The sequence below is a fragment of the Passer domesticus genome, chromosome 17 (genome assembly GCF_036417665.1).
Source record: "Passer domesticus isolate bPasDom1 chromosome 17, bPasDom1.hap1, whole genome shotgun sequence".
Lineage (NCBI taxonomy): Eukaryota > Metazoa > Chordata > Aves > Passeriformes > Passeridae > Passer > Passer domesticus.
The window spans coordinates 10,801,630-10,822,603 of NC_087490.1; the positions used below are offsets into that span (position 1 = coordinate 10,801,630).

Sequence of the window (20,974 nt, forward strand, 5' to 3'; positions counted from 1 at the left end):
TGTGGACGATACATGTTCTGTAATGTAACAGGGGTGTCTGTAACAGAGTTCAAACAGGCACTGTGTGTCAGTGTATACACGTTTAAAATTAAATTACAGTTGCTCTATTTGCCCTTAAAGCACATTTCTCATTCGTCTGCTTGACTTGATTTTTGTTTTCCCTTCTCCCCAACTTTATTTCTTTAGTCCTTAAGCTCTGAGTTAGCCTCATCCAGAAAAGAAATCGAACAATTGTCAGACAAGATGAGGGCTTTGATATCAGAAAAAGAGACTTTGGCACAGGAGGGGAATACTTTAAAATTAGAGAGAGGTTCCTTGTTATCAAAACTTAAAGAATTGGAATCAAAGATTTCGTTAATGCAACAAGACCAAGAAGAACTGAAGGCAGAAAATAAAAGAATCCTGAAGCAGAAGGAAGAAGCTGAGGCCAAAAGCCAGCAGGAGAGCACAGAAAAGGGAGCACTGGTTTCTGAGAAAAGCAAATTACTCTCTGAACTCGAGGCAGTGCAGGCAAAGCTGCTGAAGGCAGCTCAGGAAAATGAGGCTCTCCAGTCCTTGGAGTTAACCTTGTTCCAAAAGCTGGAGGAGCTTCAGGCCAGCAAAGATGCCATGGATGTGGCGTGTCAGAAACATGTCAAAGAATGGGAAGAGCTGAAGAGTTATCAGAAGAGACTTTTGGAAGAGAAAGATGCAGCTCTAAAAGACAAAGATGATGTTATCCAGAAGCTGGGAAGTTCTTGTGAGGCCCTGGCCAGAGACCAAAGGGAGCTCCAGCAACAAGTGTCAGCTCTGGCTGCAGAGAGAGTTTCAGCCCTAGGGGAGCTCTTGGCTCTTCAAGACAGACACAAAACCCTGGAAGAGGAGCTGGGCAGGGTCTCACTGGGCCAGCAGGAGGAGAAGGAGATGCTCCTCAAAGGCACAGAAAAGCTGCAAGTGAGTTTAGACAAGGCAGTCAGTGAAAACCAAGTGTTAAAAGTGAGAGAAGAGGAGCTGCAAACCCAGCTCACCAAAGCCATGAAAGACACCGAGGAGCTGCAGAATTCCCTTGAGAACCTCACTTGTCTCCTTGAGGAAATGAAAGCCTCAAGAGACACACTCACTTCAGAATGTAATCAGTTACATCAAGAGAAAGAGGCTCTTTCCTCATCAGAACAAAGGCTTTTGGCTGAAAGGGAGCAACTTCTCAATGAAAATAAGGCAACTGCTGAGAAGCTTGTGAAGGCCTCAGCACATGCTGAGCTTTGTGAGAGAATTTCCACTGAGAAAATGAACAAGCTGACCTTGGAGAAGGAATCTGTCCTTCAGAAGTTGTTGCAGTTTGAAAAGCACAATGAAGGTCTTCTCCAAGAGAGGAAGGAATTGGAGACAAAATACTTGGAGCTTCTTGAGGAAACCAAGTCTTGTGCAAAGGCAGTTTCTGATCTGAAGAGAGAACGTGAGCTGGACCTCTCGTCCAGGAATGCTCTGGCTGAAGAGAATGCCACACTCCGAGATTCCATTGAGGCCCTGAAGGGAGAACTCAGTAAGAAGACTGTAGAAAATCAGGAGTTAATGGCCAGTAAATGTGACCTTTCCAATCTTCTGAAGGAGGCCCAGGATGCCAAAAGAGCATTAGAAGGTGAGCTGGCTGCTGCGTCACACACCGAGCAGCTCCTGTCATCCTCCTTGGACACCTGCTCCTTTGCCAGGGAAATGCTGACCAGGGAGAGGGATGAGCTGCAGGAGGAGTGTCAGAAATTAAACAGAGAGGTTGCTCTTATGAAAGAGTCCTTAACCTTGGAAAAGGAAGCTCAAAAACTGGACAAGAAATCATTTCTGCTGGGACGTACAGAACTTCAAAGGAACATCTGCTGCTTGGAGAAGGAGCTAGAAGAGCTGAGAGCGAAAAATAAAATCCTGGCTGAGAAAACACTTTTCAATGAGGAGAAAGAAAAATGTGAAATGAAACTGGTGGAACTAATGAGAGAGGAACAAGTCATCTGTGCAGAGAAAGAGCATGTCACTGCCAACATGAAGAGGCTGAAGAGTGACTTTGCTTCCGTGTCCAAAACAGCAGCAGAGTTCCGCGGCTTGCACAGCGGCATCGCCAGGAAGATGGATGTGCTTGAGCACGAGATGGAGCTGATGGAGAAGGAGGGAATTGAGTACCTTCAGGACCTGGACAGCCTGAGGAATGAGCAGAAAACCCTGCTCAGGAGTCAGGAGGGACTAGTGAAGGAGAAGGGGATATTCTTCCAGGATTATTGCAGACGGTGTGAGGAGGTCAAACTTTTAGACCAAACTAACAGTGACCTCTCAGGCAAATTGTTGGAGTCTCAGGGCCAAAATCAGATGCTGCAGGAGCAAATGAACAATCTGATTTTGAAAGTAAAAGAACTTGAGACTCTCCAGGCCCAAGCAGTAGTACAGAAACCAGAGGTATTGAAATTCATAGTTAAAAGTCAAGTCTGAGACTGGTTCTACTAATCCTGAGCACTAACCCCTGGTGTCCTCTCTGCACTTCACTGCACACTCAGCACTTCATAGCACACTGCAGTTTGGGCTCTCTCAGTGTGGTACTTGGGGTTTGTTGCAAGTTGCAACTCTGAGTCTAAAAGACACTTTAAAAAAAATATTTTTAACTACAAAGCCTCTGTTGTTGCTGAATGTTGCAAGGAAACAACATGAACTGTGAATAAAAGGAAGTTGTGTTCCCTGAATCTGGGAGGAGACATTGAGCAGCTCCTTCTGGTGAAGGACTCTGCAACATAAAATTTAAAGTAGTAATAGATAAGGTTTTAAATTGGATCTTTGTGTAATTTTATGTGCAATTACAGCAAACTACCAATCCGAGTTACTCCAAAAATATGAAAGAATGTGCTGCTTCTGTAAATGTAATTTGATACAAGCAGTGTGAGAGAAAGGGAAAATTTTGACAATTCTGGTGTTCTTTTTATTCACAGAAGTGTTTTGTATTCACCACCAACAAATTCTTTATAAAATACTTTGATTTTCAGTTTGTGTGGCTTGAAGCCCAGAAAAGCACATTGAATGCAAATTGGAATCAGGAGATCCCATAGATGACACCTGCCTAAGTATTTTAATATCATTGTGAAGTATTTCCTTTATGAGGCCATAATGAACAACACTGAAATAATACAGTAATTGGCTTTATCTCTAATTCCATTATTTTCCAAATATTTGAGGGTTTGTAATTCCATATTTCTGAAAATACACCAGGCTGTTGGAAGTGAATATCTGTTGAATTACTACTGCCTAAAGAGGTGAGAATCTGAGAGCAATCACAGTGGTGGTAATGAGAAATCCAGGAATTAAAATTCCTCAGAGGTGACATGAGCATGGGGTTATAATCTGTTTCTGCATGGAATTGAATCTTCAGTTCATTTTATACTTTATGCAGCTCCAAAATGCAAATAAATTCCTGGTTTAAGTCCTTACTTACCTGGGAAGCAGCTGACAAACCACGGAGCTGTGCATAAAGTATTGATCTTTTGCTGTCACAGTTCCTGTTGGGAATAACTGGTTTTTTCCCCACCTCCCTTTATATCCAGGTGGCCAAACTGGCAGAAGATGTTTTCCAGGCAGTGGAGCAGGTGACCAAGGAGAAGGATGCCATTCACAAAGAGAAGATTGAAACTTTGGCCTCTTTGGAGAACTCGAGACAGACAAACCAGAAGCTGCAAAATGAAGTAATCACATTAAATGCTTTTCTGTGAAAAGTTTTGCCTGGTTTGTGAGAGCAACTGTTGAATTATAGAGAATTGAAATAGGCAGGAGAGGATTCTGTCATTTTCCCACTGTGAAAAATCACTGGATGAGCACAGAGTGATGGAAAGTGCACATGGTTTTCTGGTTATTTTGTATTTTGCACGTGGTGTCAGTCCAAGGTGCAGCAGTTCCCGTTGGGATCTGTGTCCTGTCTGTGGCTTCCCACCACTCTGTGCTGCTCCAGGGCCTGAGGAAGAGGAGGATGCTCTCACCCTTGGGTGCTCTGCAGTGCCAGAGCTCTGGCAGTAAGCAGCTGGGCTGCCCTGGCTGCTGGACCGGGGTGATTCCATGTGGGAATTAGAGCTGGTGACGTTCATGTGGGAGGGTTCCCTTCCTGGATTAAAAAAATCCAGAGTCCTGCAGTGCCATGAGAATGGCTGCAGATTATCTGTTATGTAATAAATACATTCTGGTGCATGAAAACAAATCAGCTCCACGAGCTGCTGGTGTTTCTGTGGGGGACACGAGCTCAGGAGATCCATGCCCATGGGTTTGTCCCATGCAGCAAGAGCTCTGCAAGGAATTCATTCCCTGGGGGTGCAGGCACAGCATTCAGCCCTCCTGGCTCTCAGAAAATAAGGTATGGAAAAGCAGAATTCTTGAGTTATCTTAGAGGAATAAAGATCAAGGGACAGCTGGTTTTAGCAACAAGCTCTGCATTTAAAAAACAAAAAGTGCTGTGAGTGCTGCAGCAGTTGATGGAGGTCTTTGGGCTTTACCTTGGGGTGCTGACACCACCTTCCTGGAAACTGCTCTCCAGTGGGCTTGGAATTCTTTGTGCTGCTCTGTTTGAGTGCAGAAGGTCTCATAACCTCTGTTGTTGGACAAACACATCAGTCCAGACAGGCTGGGTTAAAGACAGAAAATGGAAGAGCTCAAGCCCCCATTTGGTGAGGGCTGTTTCCTGAGAACTGTGTGGTTTCCTTGCTGTAATGAGGGTTTTTTTCCTCTTTAAGTTGGACATGCTTAAACAAAACAACCTGAAAAACGAAGAGGAACTTAATAAATCAAAAGAGCTTCTAAATCTGGAGAACAAGAAAGTGGAAGAACTTAAAAAAGAATTGTAAGTATTTCACTGTTAAATCTGTTCAGTTTTGTGGATACATTTACCTTTTGTTTTTTTTTTTTAATTGTCTTTCAGCAACTTTCTGGTATCCTGACTTATAAAGCAGATATTGGGTCAAAATTGTTTGGCATATGCAAAACTTGACATGAGAATATTGCTACTAAATTGCTGAAGGGAATGAAAGCAAATCCTCAGAGAACAGTGTGAAATAATTTGTTTGTTGGAGGGTTCTGCTACCCAAGGGCATGAGATAATATTAAAATCTTTATTAGAAGAGAATTCTGATTTGGTTACAAGTACACTTGGAGTTTTGAGTGGCTTCATTCATAGAAACTTGACTCTGTTTCTGTTTTTCATTGATGGCTCGATGAAGTTTATTTCTGTGGCCCCACTGTGTATTTATTTCCTAAGTGGTGTAAACCAAATCCTATATATGGGATATAAAACTCGAGTTAGTTGTTCTTTATTTGAGCTGCTTCACTGAAAACCAACATTTGACATACTGCAGGCTCACAATGTGTAACACCACACAAACAAATGAACTGAAAGCATTTGAAATCATGAAATTTGCCCTCCAGGGCTGCACATCCCCAGCTCTCAGAGGTGTGGTGCATTAAATCACAAACCACTTTCTACCTGTGCTCCCAGAGGAGTTTCTTGGCTCATGGAGGGAGAGCTGGAATCTCGCTGACAGCTGAAGAGCAGCTTTGACTAATTATTCTTATTATTGTAGTTCCATTTGTCATTTTGTGACAGCTCTGTGGTGACACCAGGGCACAGGGGCCACCAGTCACAGAATTCAGTGTCTGGCTCTGACTTTGGATAACCTGGGGCCTTGCACAGACCCCTTTGAGGAAGGCAGGATTTCTTTCCAGGAGCAATTCCTGCCCGAGTGCTGGTGGGAAATGACACAGTAAGTGCTGGGTGCTCTAATGCTGGGACAGCAGGGAAGACTCTGATATTGTGGAAGGGCAGCAGATATTGGGCTGTCACTTGCCAGGCAGGAATTATTTATGGGAGATGCTGCCTTGAAAAGCTCCAGCACCACCAGGTGTTGTCAGGAGCCTGATCACTCTGAGGGGGTCAGTTCTGTTATTTCTTAGATTGAATGTGCCTCTGATCATCAGAGCTGAGACCCTGGGGACAAAGGGAAGCTTGCCTAGTTTTTAATTGATCTTTGCTAATTGTTTTGTGTGTCGGCCTGTTTTAATTACAGCAGGAATTAGCTTGGTGGCAGGGATTGCTGAGCAGCAGGGTGTGGGCAGAGCTGAGCTCAGGGAGCTGGGGCAGGTGAGGAGCAGAGGGAATGTGACAGGGACAGGGGGTCCTTTGGGGCAGAGGGAATGTGACAGGGACAGGGGGTCCTTTGGGGCAGGGGCTGTGACAGGGACAGGGGGTCCTTTGGGGCAGGGGCTGTGACAGGGACAGGGGGTCCTTTGGAGCAGGGGCTGTGACAGGGCAGGGGGTCCTTTGGAGCAGAGGGAATGTGACAGGGACAGGGGTCCTTTGGGGCAGGGAATGTGACAGGGACAGGGGGTCATTTGGAGCAGGGGCTGTGACAGGGACAGGGGGTCCTTTGGGGCAGGGGCTGTGACAGGGACAGGGGGTCCTTTGGGGCAGGGGCTGTGACAGGGACAGGGGGTCCTTTGGAGCAGAGGGAATGTGACAGGGACAGGGGTCCTTTGGGGCAGGGGCTGTGACAGGGACAGGGGGTCCTTTGGAGCAGGGAATGTGACAGGGACAGGGGGTCCTTTGGAGCAGGGGCTGTGACAGGGACAGGGGGTCCTTTGGGGCAGGGGCTGTGACAGGGACAGGGCATCCTTTGGGGCAGGGAATGTGACAGGGACAGGGGGTCCTTTGGAGCAGGGAATGTGACAGGGACAGGGGTCCTTTGGGGCAGGGGCTGTGACAGGGACAGGGGGTCCTTTGGAGCAGAGGGAATGTGACAGGGACAGGGGTCCTTTGGAGCAGGGGCTGTGACAGGGCAGGGGGTCCTTTGGAGCAGGGAATGTGACAGGGACAGGGGGTCCTTTGGGGCAGGGAATGTGACAGGGACAGGGGGTCCTTTGGAGCAGGGGCTGTGACAGGGCAGGGGGTCCTTTGGAGCAGGGAATGTGACAGGGACAGGGGGTCCTTTGGGGCAGGGAATGTGACAGGGACAGGGGGTCCTTTGGGGCAGGGAATGTGACAGGGACAGGGGGTCCTTTGGGGCAGGGGCTGTGACAGGGACAGGGGGTCCTTTGGAGCAGGGGCTGTGACAGGGACAGGGGGTCCTTTGGGGCAGGGAATGTGACAGGGACAGGGCATCCTTTGGGGCAGGGAATGTGACAGGGACAGGGGGTCCTTTGGGGCAGGGGCTGTGACAGGGACAGGGGGTCCTTTGGAGCAGCCTGGGCTGAGGGAAAGCTGCAGTGCCTGGCTGCTCCCAGAGCCATCCCTTGGGAATCCCTTGCAGGAGCATTTCAGTGACCCCAGTATTGGGTGTGGGGTTTTTAACACCCTAAATGATCTGTGCCTTAATGCCAGAAGAAAGAGGAGGAGGGGATAGTGCTGCACCTCAACAGAGAAACAGGGTTAGAAACAGGTGTGGAGTCACTGTTAGAGGTGGGAGCAGCCTGCTCCAGTCCAGGGGGACCAGGGTGGGATTTGCCAAGGTGAGACCAGGTTGAAAAAGAAAGTGGTTGAAAAATCAGAGTCCCATGAGATGCTGAACTAAAATCAGACTTTTGTCTAAATGTACCCAGTAAGAGACAACAGATCCTTGTGTTTTGAAGTGCTTGAATAAGTTTCTGACGTAAGGGTTCTTCTACTTCCCACAGTTATAAAAGTATTTTTAATATTCCAGTCAGGGTTTAGGTTTGTAGTATTGGCACACAGGAGTACTGCATGTCCTTTTTTAAAAAAACAAAGGAGTAATAAAAATTACTATCCAGTGGAATTAAGGGTATATTTTGTGCTTTTTGAAAGATGTCAAATCTTAAAGATTTTTCTGTTAGTCACTCATGTTACAGCCAGAATGCTAATTTTTTAAAAAAATTTGTTGCAAATAAATGTATTTTAAGGGAACTATACTCATTAGTAGCAACAGAGGGTGATGAAAACTGCAAAGCCTTTTTTTGAGCTTTGGTTTTGTGTCTATTAGAATATTGGAGTAGATGAGGTTTTTCTTCCTGTGATCCTGTACTTTGGATGTCAGACCTGGTCTGGAGTAGTTAAATAAGTGGAGCTCAAAGCTGTTTGGTTTTTTTCTGTTGCCTTTCTTTCCGAGTTTTCTTTCTTTTTTTACGCTTTTAAGCAATCCTGTTTTACCCGTGGCTGCAGAGTTGCCCTGTTGAGCAGCCCGGGCTGCAGAGCCGGGCAGCCCCGCGCGGTCCGTGGCAGCTCCCGAGCCCCGTGCAGCCCGTGCCGTGTCCCGGGGCTGCCACCGCCGCTGCCACCGCCGCTCCCGAGCCCCGTGCGGCCCGTGCCGTGTCCCGGGGCTGCCACCGCCGCTCCCGAGCCCCGTGCGGCCCGTGCCGTGTCCCGGGGCTGCCACCGCCGCTCCCGAGCCCCGTGCGGCCCGTGCCGTGTCCCGGGGCTGCCACCGCCGCTCCCGCTCCCAGCCGCGTGACCCCGATGCATTTCCCGAGCTGTGAAGCCGCCTCTCCCCCGGTTTTCCCTCGCCTCTGCCGTTCCTATGGTAACGATGCTCTCTGTGTGCTCGCAGCGAGGCGCTCAAGCTGGCAGCGGCTCACAAGTCCCAGCAGCTCGAGGCTCTGCAGGAGGAGAACGTGAAACTGGCCGAGGAGCTGGGCAGGAGCAGGGACGAGGTGTCCAGCCAGCACCACAAGGTAGAGCAGAGCGGCCGCGGGCGGGTGGAGGCTCGGCCGGGCCGCGGGGACCCTGCTGGAGAGGAGGAGAGGTGCTGGGAGTGAATTTGGAAGCCACCTGCACGGGGAGGTTGGAAGTGCAGGCTGACAGAAGGTTACGTAACCCGGGAAGGGTGCTCGGGAAGGCTTGGGAATGAGCAGAAATGAAACGTGCTTTAGCCGAGTGTATTAACAGAGAGTTGCTATTTCTGTCGGGAGTGATTTTGTTACACAACTGTGGAAATGTCCATCCATCAGTACTAAGGAAATGTAGATTTTTAATTCTTGTTCCTGCTCTCCCCACTGGAAACAAAGAGGATTTAGGATGCATTTCAGAATGCTGTGTAAAACTACTTGGTTGGACTTGTGTCTGCTCCAACTTCACACTGTGCTGCAGCCAGGCAGTGGGTCCCAGGGAACAGAGCCCTGCAAGGTTTTTTTCTGACGCTACTTAATTTTTTTAATTTTTTACTATTGTATCTGAACATGTTGTTGGAATCCTAAAATACGAGCAAGTTACTCAGCTTGTGTCACTGGTACTTGCCAAAAGATAAAACAGATTTACAGCCCCTAATGTGGAGGGTTTAGTTCTTGTGAAGCAGCTCCAGTGACAGGCACGCTGTGAAGGAATCTTTGGAAGATTTTATCCAAAAGATCCAGAAGCAGGAGTGGGGGAGACTGAGGTTTGTGTCCTGCCTTTCTGAGAGAGCTCCTGTGCAGGGAGGGGATCCTGTTCCCCGTGACAGGGCACAGACTCTTCCACCCTGCAACAGGCTCAGTATTTTTAAAGCCAAGAGGCTGATTTTTCCCCAAGAGTCCTGCTTGGAAGTCCTGAGGATGAGTGACTACAGCCCTGGCTAGTTTGTAAATTCTTTCAGCTGCTGGCAGGAGTGATGCTCAGGCTCCCTGGTCCTCAAGAGCCTTTGGAGGTGAGGAGCAGAGTCCCAGACGTGTGGGCTCAGCACTGACTCATTCCCCATCTGAGGAGAGAGTGGGGAGGGCACATCCCAAACAGCCAGTGGGAGCTGCTCCCCACTCCCACAGGCTTTCCTAAATATTTCAGAGTCCTTGAGGCAACCTGTTATTTTCAGGGAGAGTTGTAACTTCAGAAGGATTGGGCAGCATTGCTCAAATCTTCCTGCATTTTGTCACCCGGAGTGGCCCCGAGGGAGGGGACCCCGAGCCTTGGGCTGCCCTTGCTCTGTGGCCTCCCTTGTTTGCAGCTGACCTCGGGAAGGATTCCTGCTGTGTGCATCCTGCTGGCTGTGGATCTGTCAGCAGGGATGCCTCTCCCTGCCAGGACAGGCAGCTGCAGTGTGGGAAGCACAGGGATGAGTCCATCACCTCACAACCTGGAGTTGGGGCAGCTCAGCCTGTCCTGCCCGTGAGGAGATGGCTCCAAGAGCAGGGATCTGGAGGATCTGCTGGAGCTTGGGTGCACAGCCTGTTTGCCTTCTTCAGCCCTTTGTGTTGTGTCCCCTCCTGGAAAGCGGGATCTGAATCTCGGGGATGTGGGAATGCTGCCTGGTGCAGTTCCCAAATGTTGTATTTGGGCTGTGAGATCTGCTGAGCAGCTCAGCCTCCCAAAAGCCTGGGAGAGGCCTTTGGTGTCCCAGGTATCCCAACCCCTCCCTCCTGCTGTCACACCAGTGGCCAAAGGCTTTGGGCTGCCCGGGTTCAGGGAAAATGTCACCACGAAGATTCCTGCAGCAGGTTTTGGAGCAGTGTCCGTGGTGGCACTGAAGGGTTTCTCACAGCAGGATTGCCCAGGAGCTCCCAGAAAATCTGGGCAGTGGGGAGGAAAGCAGAGCACAGCAGAGCTCAGGCTGCAGAGGGTCTGTGCAGGTACCTGTGAAATGCATCAGGAAGGGCAAACACGGGATTGGGAATTTTGAGCAGTTGCTGTGGTAACCACAGAAATTCTAACAAGTGTGTTGTCAACTGGGTTAGACAATCTGTGGCTGCTTGTGACACACTTTGCAAATTTAATGAATCCTGTGCCATGAATGATTTATCTGGGCATCTAAAGGTTAAAGTGTTTCATGCCAAAGATGCTGAGGGAGCTTTTCTGTATTGATCCATTAATAATTAGCTGATTGTAATTAGTTAAAGAGTCACATTCAGATAGATACTGAGCTCGGGGGACTTTCCTAGCCTCAAATTATTTGTTGTGGCATTTTGGGAGCCTCAGACCTGCTCAGGCATTTGCAGTTCATTGGAGAAGGTGTAGAAATACCCAGCAGCTCAGCTGGCCCATCTTTTATTAACAGTGTGCAAGGTCTGCTTGAGGGTGCAGAGTGTGACTGTAGAGAAATGCCAGTGCTGGCAGAGGACCAGGAATCCCAAAAACCAGCTGGGAAGTGTGATGGGCAGGAGATGAGTCCCCTCACTCAGGAGATGTGCAGGAGGAGAGGGCCTGGAACCCGGGGGTCAGAAGGAGGGTCTGGAGAAGCAGCCAAAGCTGCAATTCCCTGGCAGTCCCATTTCTCAGACTTGTCATGTTTCCCCCTTTCTGTCAGCAGTCTGTACAGATGTCAGGAGTTCACACAGGCTGCCTCTGGGCAGGGAACAGTCAGGAACTGGGAGTCAGGGGCTGCTCTGGTGCTGCTGGTGGAACTGGGTTTGACCTGCAGGAAAAGCTTGGCCTTACCCCCAGAGAGCCTTGGTGCTCTGCTCTTGCCTTGAGAGGCACATCTTGATTTGCTTCAAGAATTATTTATAGAAGTCTCTCTACACCCTTCTAGTATCTATATTTTGTGTCAATAAAGTTGTGTGGTTAAGCTCAGTGAAACAATCCTGGTTAATCCCAGAGCTGGAGGGTTTAACAGCTCTGCAGCACAGGAAGGAGAAGGCAACTTGTCAGGAAATGTGGAGGAGATGGCTGCTCCCAGTGAGCTGCATTTAGCTGAGAGCTGGGGGCTGGCAGACACCCTGCCTGCTCCAGGAAACTTTAACACCTTCTGTGCTGAACCTCAGGATCTGCAGAGTGCTGAAAGAACTCCCTGTGTCAGGGACAGGAGCTGCTGTCAGGGCTCTGAGGCTGCCGTGATAAATGTGTGTGCTCCTGACCTCGTGGGTGAACCCTGGAAGCTTGTGAAATCCCACTGGAGCCTCTGCTCAGGGAGTTCTGGTACAGACAGTTCTCAGAGCAGTAACTGCTGCCTTTGAATAACAATGAAGGAGGAGATGGTGAAAAATAATTAATTTGCCTGAAAAATACTTGTTTTCTTAACCTTTCCAGAAGATCTTTTGCCCCAGTGCTTCTGTGTTGGGCCTTTGCAGTTCTGTTGCTTTGCATTTCCCAGCCCAGTTTAGACCCAAAAACCAACAACAATTTCAGCTGAAGGCTCTGCAGGTTTTAAGGGCTTGAGAGTGGCCTCACTGAGTTGCAGGTTCAGGATGTGGTAACCAACACCAGACCAGCAGCTTTGGGATCAATAATTCATCTCTGAGTCACAGGGCAGTAGCAAATAGGGGTCAGTGGTACAAAGATCCAGCACAGCAAAGGCAGCAGTTCCCCAGGGCTGGCTCAGAGCAATGGCCAGGCTCACAGAGGGTTCTTGGGGGTGTGTGGGTCTGGAAATACCTTCAACAGTGGTCTCACCTCTGCTGTGTGCACAGGACATGGAAATGCTCATAAAGCACCTCCAGCCCTCACTAGCTGATGTTTGGTCACTGAGCAGTTTGTGCTGTGCCAGTAGAAAATCTGCTGCTTTGAGGATCTGGGGGCTCTGCAGCCTCTCCCACGTTTATTTTGTGATAGTGATGCTCTGATACATCACACTAGGGAAAGAATCAGTAGTTTATTAACTGGGGTCTCTCTGTACTTGTGTTTTAGCTGGAAGAGGAGAGATCAGTACTCAATAACCAGTTATTAGAGATGAAAAAGAGGTAAGTTGTTCCTGCTGATGTTTAACCCCACAGTCCTACAGAAATGGAACACAAAAACACTGCTAAGAGCTGTTCTTTTCTGTTGTGTCATGGTTAAAAGTGCTGAGGTGTTGCACTCTTTGGAATAGAGATGGAAGCATCCACGTTTGCTTTAGTTCCACACCTCCCACGTTGTGGTAATTCTTATTTGCAGTGACCAGTTGAATGTTTGGTTTTAGTCTGCTCTGGAATGTTGGATTGTCCCTCAGTCTGATAAAATGTGTGTGCACAGATCTGACCCGGTGAGCTCCTGAAAAATAATGGACAATGCAGTGATGCTGAGGAGGGTTATCAGAGGAAAAGGAAAGAAAAGTTCCTGAGCACTGGCTGCTCCCGTGGTTTCAGGCTGTTCAGTTCCTTGTGGGTTATTGCAGTTCATTCAGCACTGCTTTTAAAACAGGAGGTTTGTCCTGGGTGTCTGGGGCATCCCTTTGTAAACTGCTGCTCAGGGGAAGGTGCCAGGTCACAAATCTGAGTGCCTGCAGGGTGTGCTGGGGAAGCTGAGTGGCCCCCGTGCCTCGAGGGAGGTGGGGGCTGTCCAGCAGCACTTACATAAATCCTCAGAGAACAGCACAGCTCCCCACGACACCTCAGCTGTTCCAGGAAAAACAAACCAAGCCCTGCCAAATTTCCTGGATTTGTAATGGTCCAACAAAGAACAGTGAGTGGCTTTTGGGTGTTTCTGCACATCCTTGGCCCCTCAGTGTCTCACTGTTCCCTTCCCCATTCCCTGGCACTCTCTTGGAGGGGCTGTTGTATCTCCTGCTGTCCAAAGGCCAGCAGGCACGTGGGGTGTCCCCCAGGGAGTGTCAGAGTGGGGTCAGCTGAGCCTCAGGAGCTGCATCACCAGCCTGTAGTGAGCATGTTTGAAAATGTGTTCTCAGTCGTGTAACCCCTGGAAGTCACTTGAGAGGAAGGAGGGACTGGGGACCAAGTCATTCAATACTTCCCAGCAGTTCTGTTTCACAGAGAACATCTTCAAAGACAAACTCTTTGTGAGTTCTACAGAGGAAGGTGTGGCTCTGATCTTCCTTCTCCTGTTCTGCTCAGGGTGAGCTGCCTGAAATCATTCAGACAGTAATTAAATCAGTGAAGTGAATTTCACCATGGCTTTACCTGCAGTTGGTTACACTGAGATGCCCCAGGTTGTGACTGGCTTAATGACATTGCTCAGCAGTGTTGAATAAACTGCAATAGAAGAGGAAAATGAGCAGCAGGAGCAGCCTGGCTGAGGCACACTGCAGGCACTGGGGCTCAGAACTTGTCAACACGTGGCATCAGTGCTAATGGAAAAGGTTTGGCTGAATAAAGAGCTAATTAAGTACAAATAGTGAAAAAAGTCTCTGAATTCCCAAATTCCACAGAATTTGGTAGTGGGAAGATGATAATTCCCTCCTTTTGCCTTAAGAGTTGGAGCTGCTGAACAAGAGCCATCTTTGTGTTTCAATTAGGTCAAACCCCATGGGGTGGTTTTCTCACCTTCTTCCACCCCAGGAGTTCTGTGCCTCTGTTTTGGCACCCCTTGGATGAAATGCTGCAGCTGGGAGTGCCAGGAGCCTGGAGGTGGTGGATGCTGGGGGGTTCTGTGTGGCTCAGCTCTGGGGTTCAGTGTGGGTTGCTGTCTGACTGTCTTTGAGCTTCGCTGTTGATGGATACTCATTTCATTCCTCTCTCTTCCCTTTCCTGCCCTTGCTTCCCTTGCTATATCTGTGTGTCTTTAATGGTAAGACTCAAGAAAGTCTATCCACGTTACAATAAATAATTTTTTTTTTTTTTAGTAAAGTTGTTGTACATATTTTGGCTGCCTTTGTCCCTTGGTGTCTTGCTTTTGTTTTGTAAAACACTCAGCTCTATATATATATATATATATGAAATAAAAAATAGTCTATATATTTTTTACCAAAACAGAAAAGGCCCTTGGTGCAAATATTGTTCTTCCTTAAAGTATTTTGCATTTGTACTCCATGTTTCTAACATGTGGTTCTTGTTATCTTGCATTTTTAAAGCTTACCCAGTAGCACTTTAAGGTATTTGCTTCATTCTTAGAATTTCTTATTTTTGTAGTAAGGGAAGAATCTGGGTGATTTTTTTTTTTCTAATACTAAACCAAAACAAACCCCTTTCTCCCATAACTTCCACACACTGCTCAGAACATGGTTTAAGCTTCTCATGAAAGTAAAGTTTTAAAATGGCATTTAAATGAAAAAGTCATTTTTATTGTTTTGATTTCCCCCCTGCTGGTAAGCAGATGTTTTGAACTTGAATTGGCAGGAAGAGAGTTTAAGTTCACTAAATCTTTTTTTTTCCACATAAAATAAATAGTTTCCACAAGATTTTCCTTGCAGGCTCTCCCAGTGCAGTTATTTCCCATTCCCTGTGTGTGATCCACACCGAGGAGCAGCTCCTTCCTTGGCTCTGGCTTCTCCAGCTCCAGCATTTCTGGGAGCAGCTCCTGGAGAGACTGTCCAGGGAAAGAAACCCCAAAGCTCCAGCACAGGGACCTTCTTCCCCTCTTGTTTTCTGTCCTCTTTTCTTCTCTCCTTTCTCTCCCCTTGTGTTTTAGCACTCGAGGCTCCTGTACTGAGTCTGTAAATATTTTATTTCTATCCTTACAACCCGTTTGCCTTTTCAACCACCTCAGCGTTGTGCTGGTTGAAGCCAAGCCCGACAAAAGGCAAACCCACCATATTTGTGCCAAAAGCATCTGTTTGGTCCTGATCTCTCCATGAAGATCTGACCGAGTGGATCACAGCTCCTAGCGTGGGCTGAGTCACTGTTCCATCTGCCCTTCCCCAGCTGCGGGCACAGCACGGCAGCGCAGTGCAGCGGGGCTGGTGAGCAGCAGCTCCCAGCTGTGATTCCCAGGTGTCCTCAGGGTTTGCCTCCCAGCAGATCCTGGATCTGCAGCTCTGCTCTGTCAGCAGCACCCCGTGCACTGTGGCACATCCTTTCCCACACCAGCACGTGCCTTTGGTCCAAAGCACAGGAGAGGCAGAGCCTGGGGAGCCCTGGGGGGCACGGGGGTGGCTGTGGAGCTTTGAGTGCTTTGCTGGCTCGGGGCTGGCCAGGGGGACTTTCCATGCCTGTGTCCTTTTGGGTTTTATTAACAAGACTGTAACTTGTATTTGAAGGCAAGATCACACAGTCTGCAGCTTGTTGTGTTTCCACTTCTGTTGATTCTCTCATTGTGAAAATATACCAAAACCAAATCAAGTTTTGGTTCTTGTTTGGTAGCTGCCTCAGCTTTTCTGAACCCCAGATTCTCCACTTGCTGCTTCCATTCCCGAGTACAATCTGAACAATGAAAGAATTGCATTGATTGTGCTCTCATTGTTGAGTTTCTCTGGAGTGGGTGAGATTTCCTGTGTTTCATGGTCTGGGTATCGTGGCTCTCACTAACTGTAGGTACCACAGAGATGGAAACTTTGCCATTTGAGCTCGATAGCTGCCCCCTGAGCATCCTCCCACGTGGGTGGGCTCTGCTCCTGATCCCCCAGCAGTGCAGGGGAGTGTGGAGCAGTTCAGAGTCCCTGCAGGAGCTCAGAGCTGATAGCAGCACTGCTGCCTGCACTGAGGAGCCAGTTCCTCTTGGAGAAAAGTAAATGGTTTGAAGTCACTTTTCTGTTTCCTTTTTTAACCAAAATTTTTCAGCTTGTAAGGGAAGTTGTAGCAATGCTCCTCCCACCAGAGGACAGTCACTCACTGTGTGTTCTGTGACTGTCAGGAAGATCAGCTTGCAGCAGTGTGAGGGTGTCACAGCAGTGGTGCCCCAAGGCAGGAGCTGTAGGCAGGAGTTGTATCTCTGTTACATCCACAGAAAATACTGGGAAAACTGGATCTATGTACACAGGAGAGAGTTGTGCCTGCTTTGGAGGATTTCTTTTTAACTCTTCTCCCATGAAGTAAAACAAATCCCATGTGGTGCAGGAAATGATGATGTCACTGAAATTAGTGAGGACCAGCTGATATTTCCAGCCTCATCCATGCTTTGCATGACAACTTGTACAATGAGCTTTGCATGCCTGTTTTGTTGCTTGTTAGTAATTTTCAAGAAGTAACAAAACTCTCAAGTTAGGTTTTGTGGAACATTGTGCAACATGTTTGTTTATCCTGTATCTCCCCAGTCTGTTAACTTGCTCCTTTAAATTCAAATGGAAACGGTGCTTTGCAGATTCTGGCATGTACCACCTAGGTAAAGTTTTTGCTTTGTTTCCACAGTTGTAACACCTGAAATGCTTGTACATATATAAAACCTTAGTCAAGTAGTAAATTGTAATTTGTTTTTTAAGAACCACTTCTTACAGTAGTTTAATACTTGAAATTAAATGAAACTACTTTAGGCCACTACAGTTACCCATTCATTAAATGACTTCTGGTTTTACTTGGTTTTCTTTTAGAGAATCAACTTTAAAAAAAGAAATTGATGAAGAGAGAGCATCTTTACAGAAATCCATCAATGTTACTAGTGCCTTGATCACACAAAAAGATGAGGAACTGGAAAAACTCAGGCATGAGGTAAATGAGGAATGGATGATTGCTAATTTCAGTTAAATTGCAGCCAGAGGCTTTGTGTGCTGGCTCCTGAAGAGCTGGCTGATCATTTTTCTTTCATGTGGCATGGTTAAACCTTAGCATCAAATCTTCAGGTCCCTCTGCTGAGCCGGGTGACTCTGGCACGTGGTTTTGGTGGCTGTTCAGCCCTTGCTTCCAGGGCCCTGGCCTTGGTGCTGGAAGGTCCAAGTGTTGTCACACAACTCTTGCAGATCACGGTGCTCCGCGGAGAAAACGCTTCTGCAAAAACCCTGCAGTCAGTGGTGAAGTCACTGGAGTCTGACAAACTGAAACTTGAGGAAAAGGTGAAGGACTTGGAGCAAAAACTCAAGGAAAACAACGAGCAGCCTTTACCTGTAATGAGCCCCTCAGGTAAAGCGAGAGCCACTCCAGTGTCTGTGCCCCCAGAGCCTGTGACATTATTTCTGAGCCATGGCACAAGTCACATTCTGCCTTGTTTGGTTTTTTCCTTTAAAGGTGATGCTGTTACTCTGATTCAGGAGGAAATTGCAAGAGAGAAGCAGGTACTGGATGTGCACGTGAGCATGCTAAACCAGCAGTGGGGCTGGGGGAGAGGGGAATATTCCAAAGGCAGTCCTTACTGGGTTTTGTCAGTCAGGATTTTAATGGGCAGATTTATCTTGTAGCCCCTCAGCTCCTGAAGGGCAATGTCAGTGACAGCAAATACTAAATCAAGTGATGAGTGGTACTGGAGAAACAAGCAGGAAATGAGGGTGGCAAGTTGTGTCCTGCAGCCTGAGGGGCACAGCCCAGCAGAGCACTCACTGCTCCTTGGCATTCCCAAAGGGTTCTTGGATGTGCATGAGGAAAAGCTGTGGCCCACCTGAGGCTGGTGCTTGCCATCTTGGAGAAATGGGCTCCCTGGGCTCCTGGGTACCTCTAAGCTCTGCAGTTCTTCCTAAGTGCAGAACTGGACTCAGAACCAGGACTGGCAGCAATGGAGAAGGAAGGTGCTCCTGGCACAGGACGATGTGATTCAGAGCAGGACAGTCACAGTGACCTCAGGGGCCTGTGCCAAGAAATGCCTAGAAAATGTGGTTAGAATAGAATCACCTTCTGCTCATGATAAAGCCTTTGTTCATCACAAATGTCAGGCACAGTGATTACAAAATGTCCTTCCCAGTTGTGCAACCACCAGAAGTGTCATGAACATGCACTAACCACCAATCTTTTTCTGGTTTTCTGCTTCCCTGGATTCACCTGCTGATGGCAACCCTTCCTTCTCCCAGGGCGAGGTTGGTTCCACTTCTTTCCTCCCCTGTTGATTTCCCAAGTGTTCCTTGGTTCCCCCGGGGCTGGGGAGGTGCCATCCCCCTGCCCCTCTGACTGACCCTGTCCTTGGCTCTCCTAGATCGACTTCCTGAATTCAGTGATAGTGGATCTGCAGAGGAGAAATGAAGAGCTGAACTTGAAGATACAAAGAATGTGTGAAGCAGCCCTCAATGGCAACGAAGAGGAGATAAATAACTATGACAGGTACAAATCCTGCAGGAACTTGGCTCTTGTTCTGGGAGCTGTTGGTAGAGCTGCTTGGCAGCTGCATGATGCTCCAGCCTGATCTCAGCTGTCAGGAGGGACAGACAGACTTTCCCTGAGTTTAGTGGTTGAATCCAGCATTCTCTTTACCCTGTGGTGTAACTGGGGGTGCAAGTGGTGCTCTGTAGTGATCAGTCCCAAACACTGATGTATGACTTGTGAATCTGGCCCTTTCCAAGTGCAGAAGAGTCTGTGCTCCCAAGAGGCTGTAGCTGTGTTGGGATGGGAAGAACCAACCCAGAGAAATAGAACTAAAACCTATTTGATGTATCATGACTTCAGCTCTCTTAAGGGAAAAGAGAAACTCTTTTACATCTATTTAAATGTCTCTGTGCGAGTGTTTGCACCAACAGCAGCTTGCTCAGTAAATGTTAGAGTTAGGGGTGGTGGGGCACTGCGGGGCCGTGGAGGAGGCTTTGTTTCCTGTGTTTGTGGAGCTCCGTGGCGTTTCCCGAGTGTCGGTAAGCACGAGCTCGCTGCGGGGCCGCGGGCCCTGCTCCTGTGCCGCAGCGGCACTGACCGTGCCGCTCTTGCAGTGAGGAGGAGAGCCTGTCCAAGAAGAAGCCGCGACTCTTCTGCGACATCTGCGGCTGCTTCGACCTGCACGACACCGAGGACTGCCCGACGCAGGCTCAGGCGCCGGAGGAGCCGCCGCACTCGGCGCACCACGGCAGCCGCCGCGGGGAGCGGCCCTACTGCGACACCTGCGAGGTGTTCGGCCACTGGACGGCCGAGTGCAACGACGACGAGACCTTCTGAGGGCACAGCCCCGCTCTGCTCCGCGGCCCGTGCCCGGCGCCGGGACAAGGGACAGCGCCTGCCCGCCCGCTCCGGGCCCCACGAGCATCCACATTTTGATCTTCCACTAATAAAGACCCCCCGTCCCTTTTTAACAAACTTCAGTGAAAGATAAATAAATGATTTAACAATGACTTTATGCTGTTTCTTCCCAGGTTTTGGGTTTGTCCTGCCCTTAACAGGAAATGCCCCTGTGCTGTTGGATCTGTTGGTGGGAAAACATGTATAGGAATGAAGCACTAGAGTTCTATTAAAGCTTATTTAAATACCTTAAAATATGCTGTTAATTTTCATATTTGCACTAAACCATTTTAAGGCTGAATTTGTACATTAGATTTTTAAGCTTTTTTTTGACACTGGACTGAGTTGAGAAATATTTCATCTTTATTTTCATGTACTCCTTTGGTTGTGGCTCGGTGCCGTGAGCTCTGGGTTGTGGTTTGGTGTGAAATGTGGAAATGCCGCAGGTAAGGAGCTGCTGGGGTTTTTGGAAACCTGTTTGCTGTGCACAGCTGTGCACACCTGGAACAGTTTGTGGGCCATCCCTGTTTTGCATTCTTTCAGCTTCTATATAGTGAGTGTGGTGTGTGTGTATATATGCATATATATAATAAAGTTATATTTTGGAAAAAAAAAAAGTGTTTTCTTTTCTGCATTTCTGTTCAGTGAGGGGTTCTGCATGGGGACCGATGTGCCCTGGGGCTGCACTGTAAATCACAGGATCCATCAGCTGGAAAGAGACCTCTGCGATCACCAGATCTGTGGCTAAACACCGCCTGACCAGGGACTACTGCGTGCCACATCCAGTCCCTCCTGAAATACCTCCAGGGACAGTGACTCCGCTGCCTCCCCGGGCAATATTTAATCACCCTTTCAGTGAAGATTGCTCCTGATGTGCAACTGAACCCCTTCTGCAGCCTTAGGCCATTCCCTGTCCCTGGAGCACAGCCCAACCCCCGGCTGTCCCCTCCTGGCAGGAGCTGTGCAGAGCCAAGGGGCCCCTGAGCCTCCTTCTCTCCCGGCTGAGCCCCTTCCCAGCTCCCTGAGCCCCTCCTGTGCTCCCTGAGCCCCTTCCCAGCTCCCTGAGCCCTCCTGTGCTCCCGCCCCGCTCCCTGCCCCGGGCTCGCTCCAGCCCCTCGCTGGCCCGCACACGGGGCTCCAGTGCGGCCGCAGCGGTGCCCAGCGCAGGGAGAGAGCTCCCTGCTGCTGCCCGGCGCCAGCGGCCGCACATGACACACACATGACTCACACACGATCACACATATCACACACATGATCACACATGACTCACACACGATCACACATATCACACACATGATCACACACGGTCACCCCTCACGGCCGGTCCCCAGCGCCGCCCGTTCCCCGCTGTCCCCTGACGCGCGAGGCCCCGCCCCCTGCCCCGCGCGCCTGCGCGGCCCCGCCCCTTGCCCCGCGCGCCTGCGCGGCCCCGCCC

General features: G+C 48.9%; 1 protein-coding gene and 1 long non-coding RNA gene across 6 annotated transcripts in view; one reads left to right on the forward strand and one right to left on the reverse strand.

Moving 5' to 3' along the window:
* The window catches only part of CLIP1 (CAP-Gly domain containing linker protein 1), a 62,369-nt gene extending 42,575 nt beyond the window's left edge, over positions 1-19,794 (forward strand). For 3 of the 5 annotated variants that reach the window (XM_064392614.1, XM_064392615.1, XM_064392616.1), the window contains 8 exons: positions 3,552-3,689; positions 4,725-4,831; positions 8,541-8,664; positions 12,521-12,573; positions 17,010-17,127; positions 17,376-17,535; positions 17,641-17,806; positions 17,839-17,869. In XM_064392614.1, the coding sequence (XP_064248684.1) occupies positions 3,552-3,689; positions 4,725-4,831; positions 8,541-8,664; positions 12,521-12,573; positions 17,010-17,127; positions 17,376-17,535; positions 17,641-17,806; positions 17,839-17,854 (882 nt within the window). In that variant the 3' untranslated portion in view covers positions 17,855-17,869. Of the gene's footprint in view, positions 1-186; positions 2,419-3,551; positions 3,690-4,724; positions 4,832-8,540; positions 8,665-12,520; positions 12,574-14,618; positions 14,640-17,009; positions 17,128-17,375; positions 17,536-17,640; positions 17,807-17,838; positions 17,870-18,413; positions 18,420-18,535; positions 18,661-19,256 lie in introns of those variants that run through there. The other 2 variants (XM_064392617.1, XM_064392612.1) reach the window with 2 other exon arrangements.
* Positions 14,807-20,893, reverse strand: LOC135282651 (uncharacterized). The gene is made up of 2 exons (XR_010348721.1): positions 20,843-20,893; positions 14,807-18,209 (listed from the first exon to the last, which is right to left on the reverse strand). It is a non-coding gene; the product is annotated as an uncharacterized LOC135282651 (long non-coding RNA).
* Between the last annotated feature and the right edge of the window lie 81 nt (positions 20,894-20,974).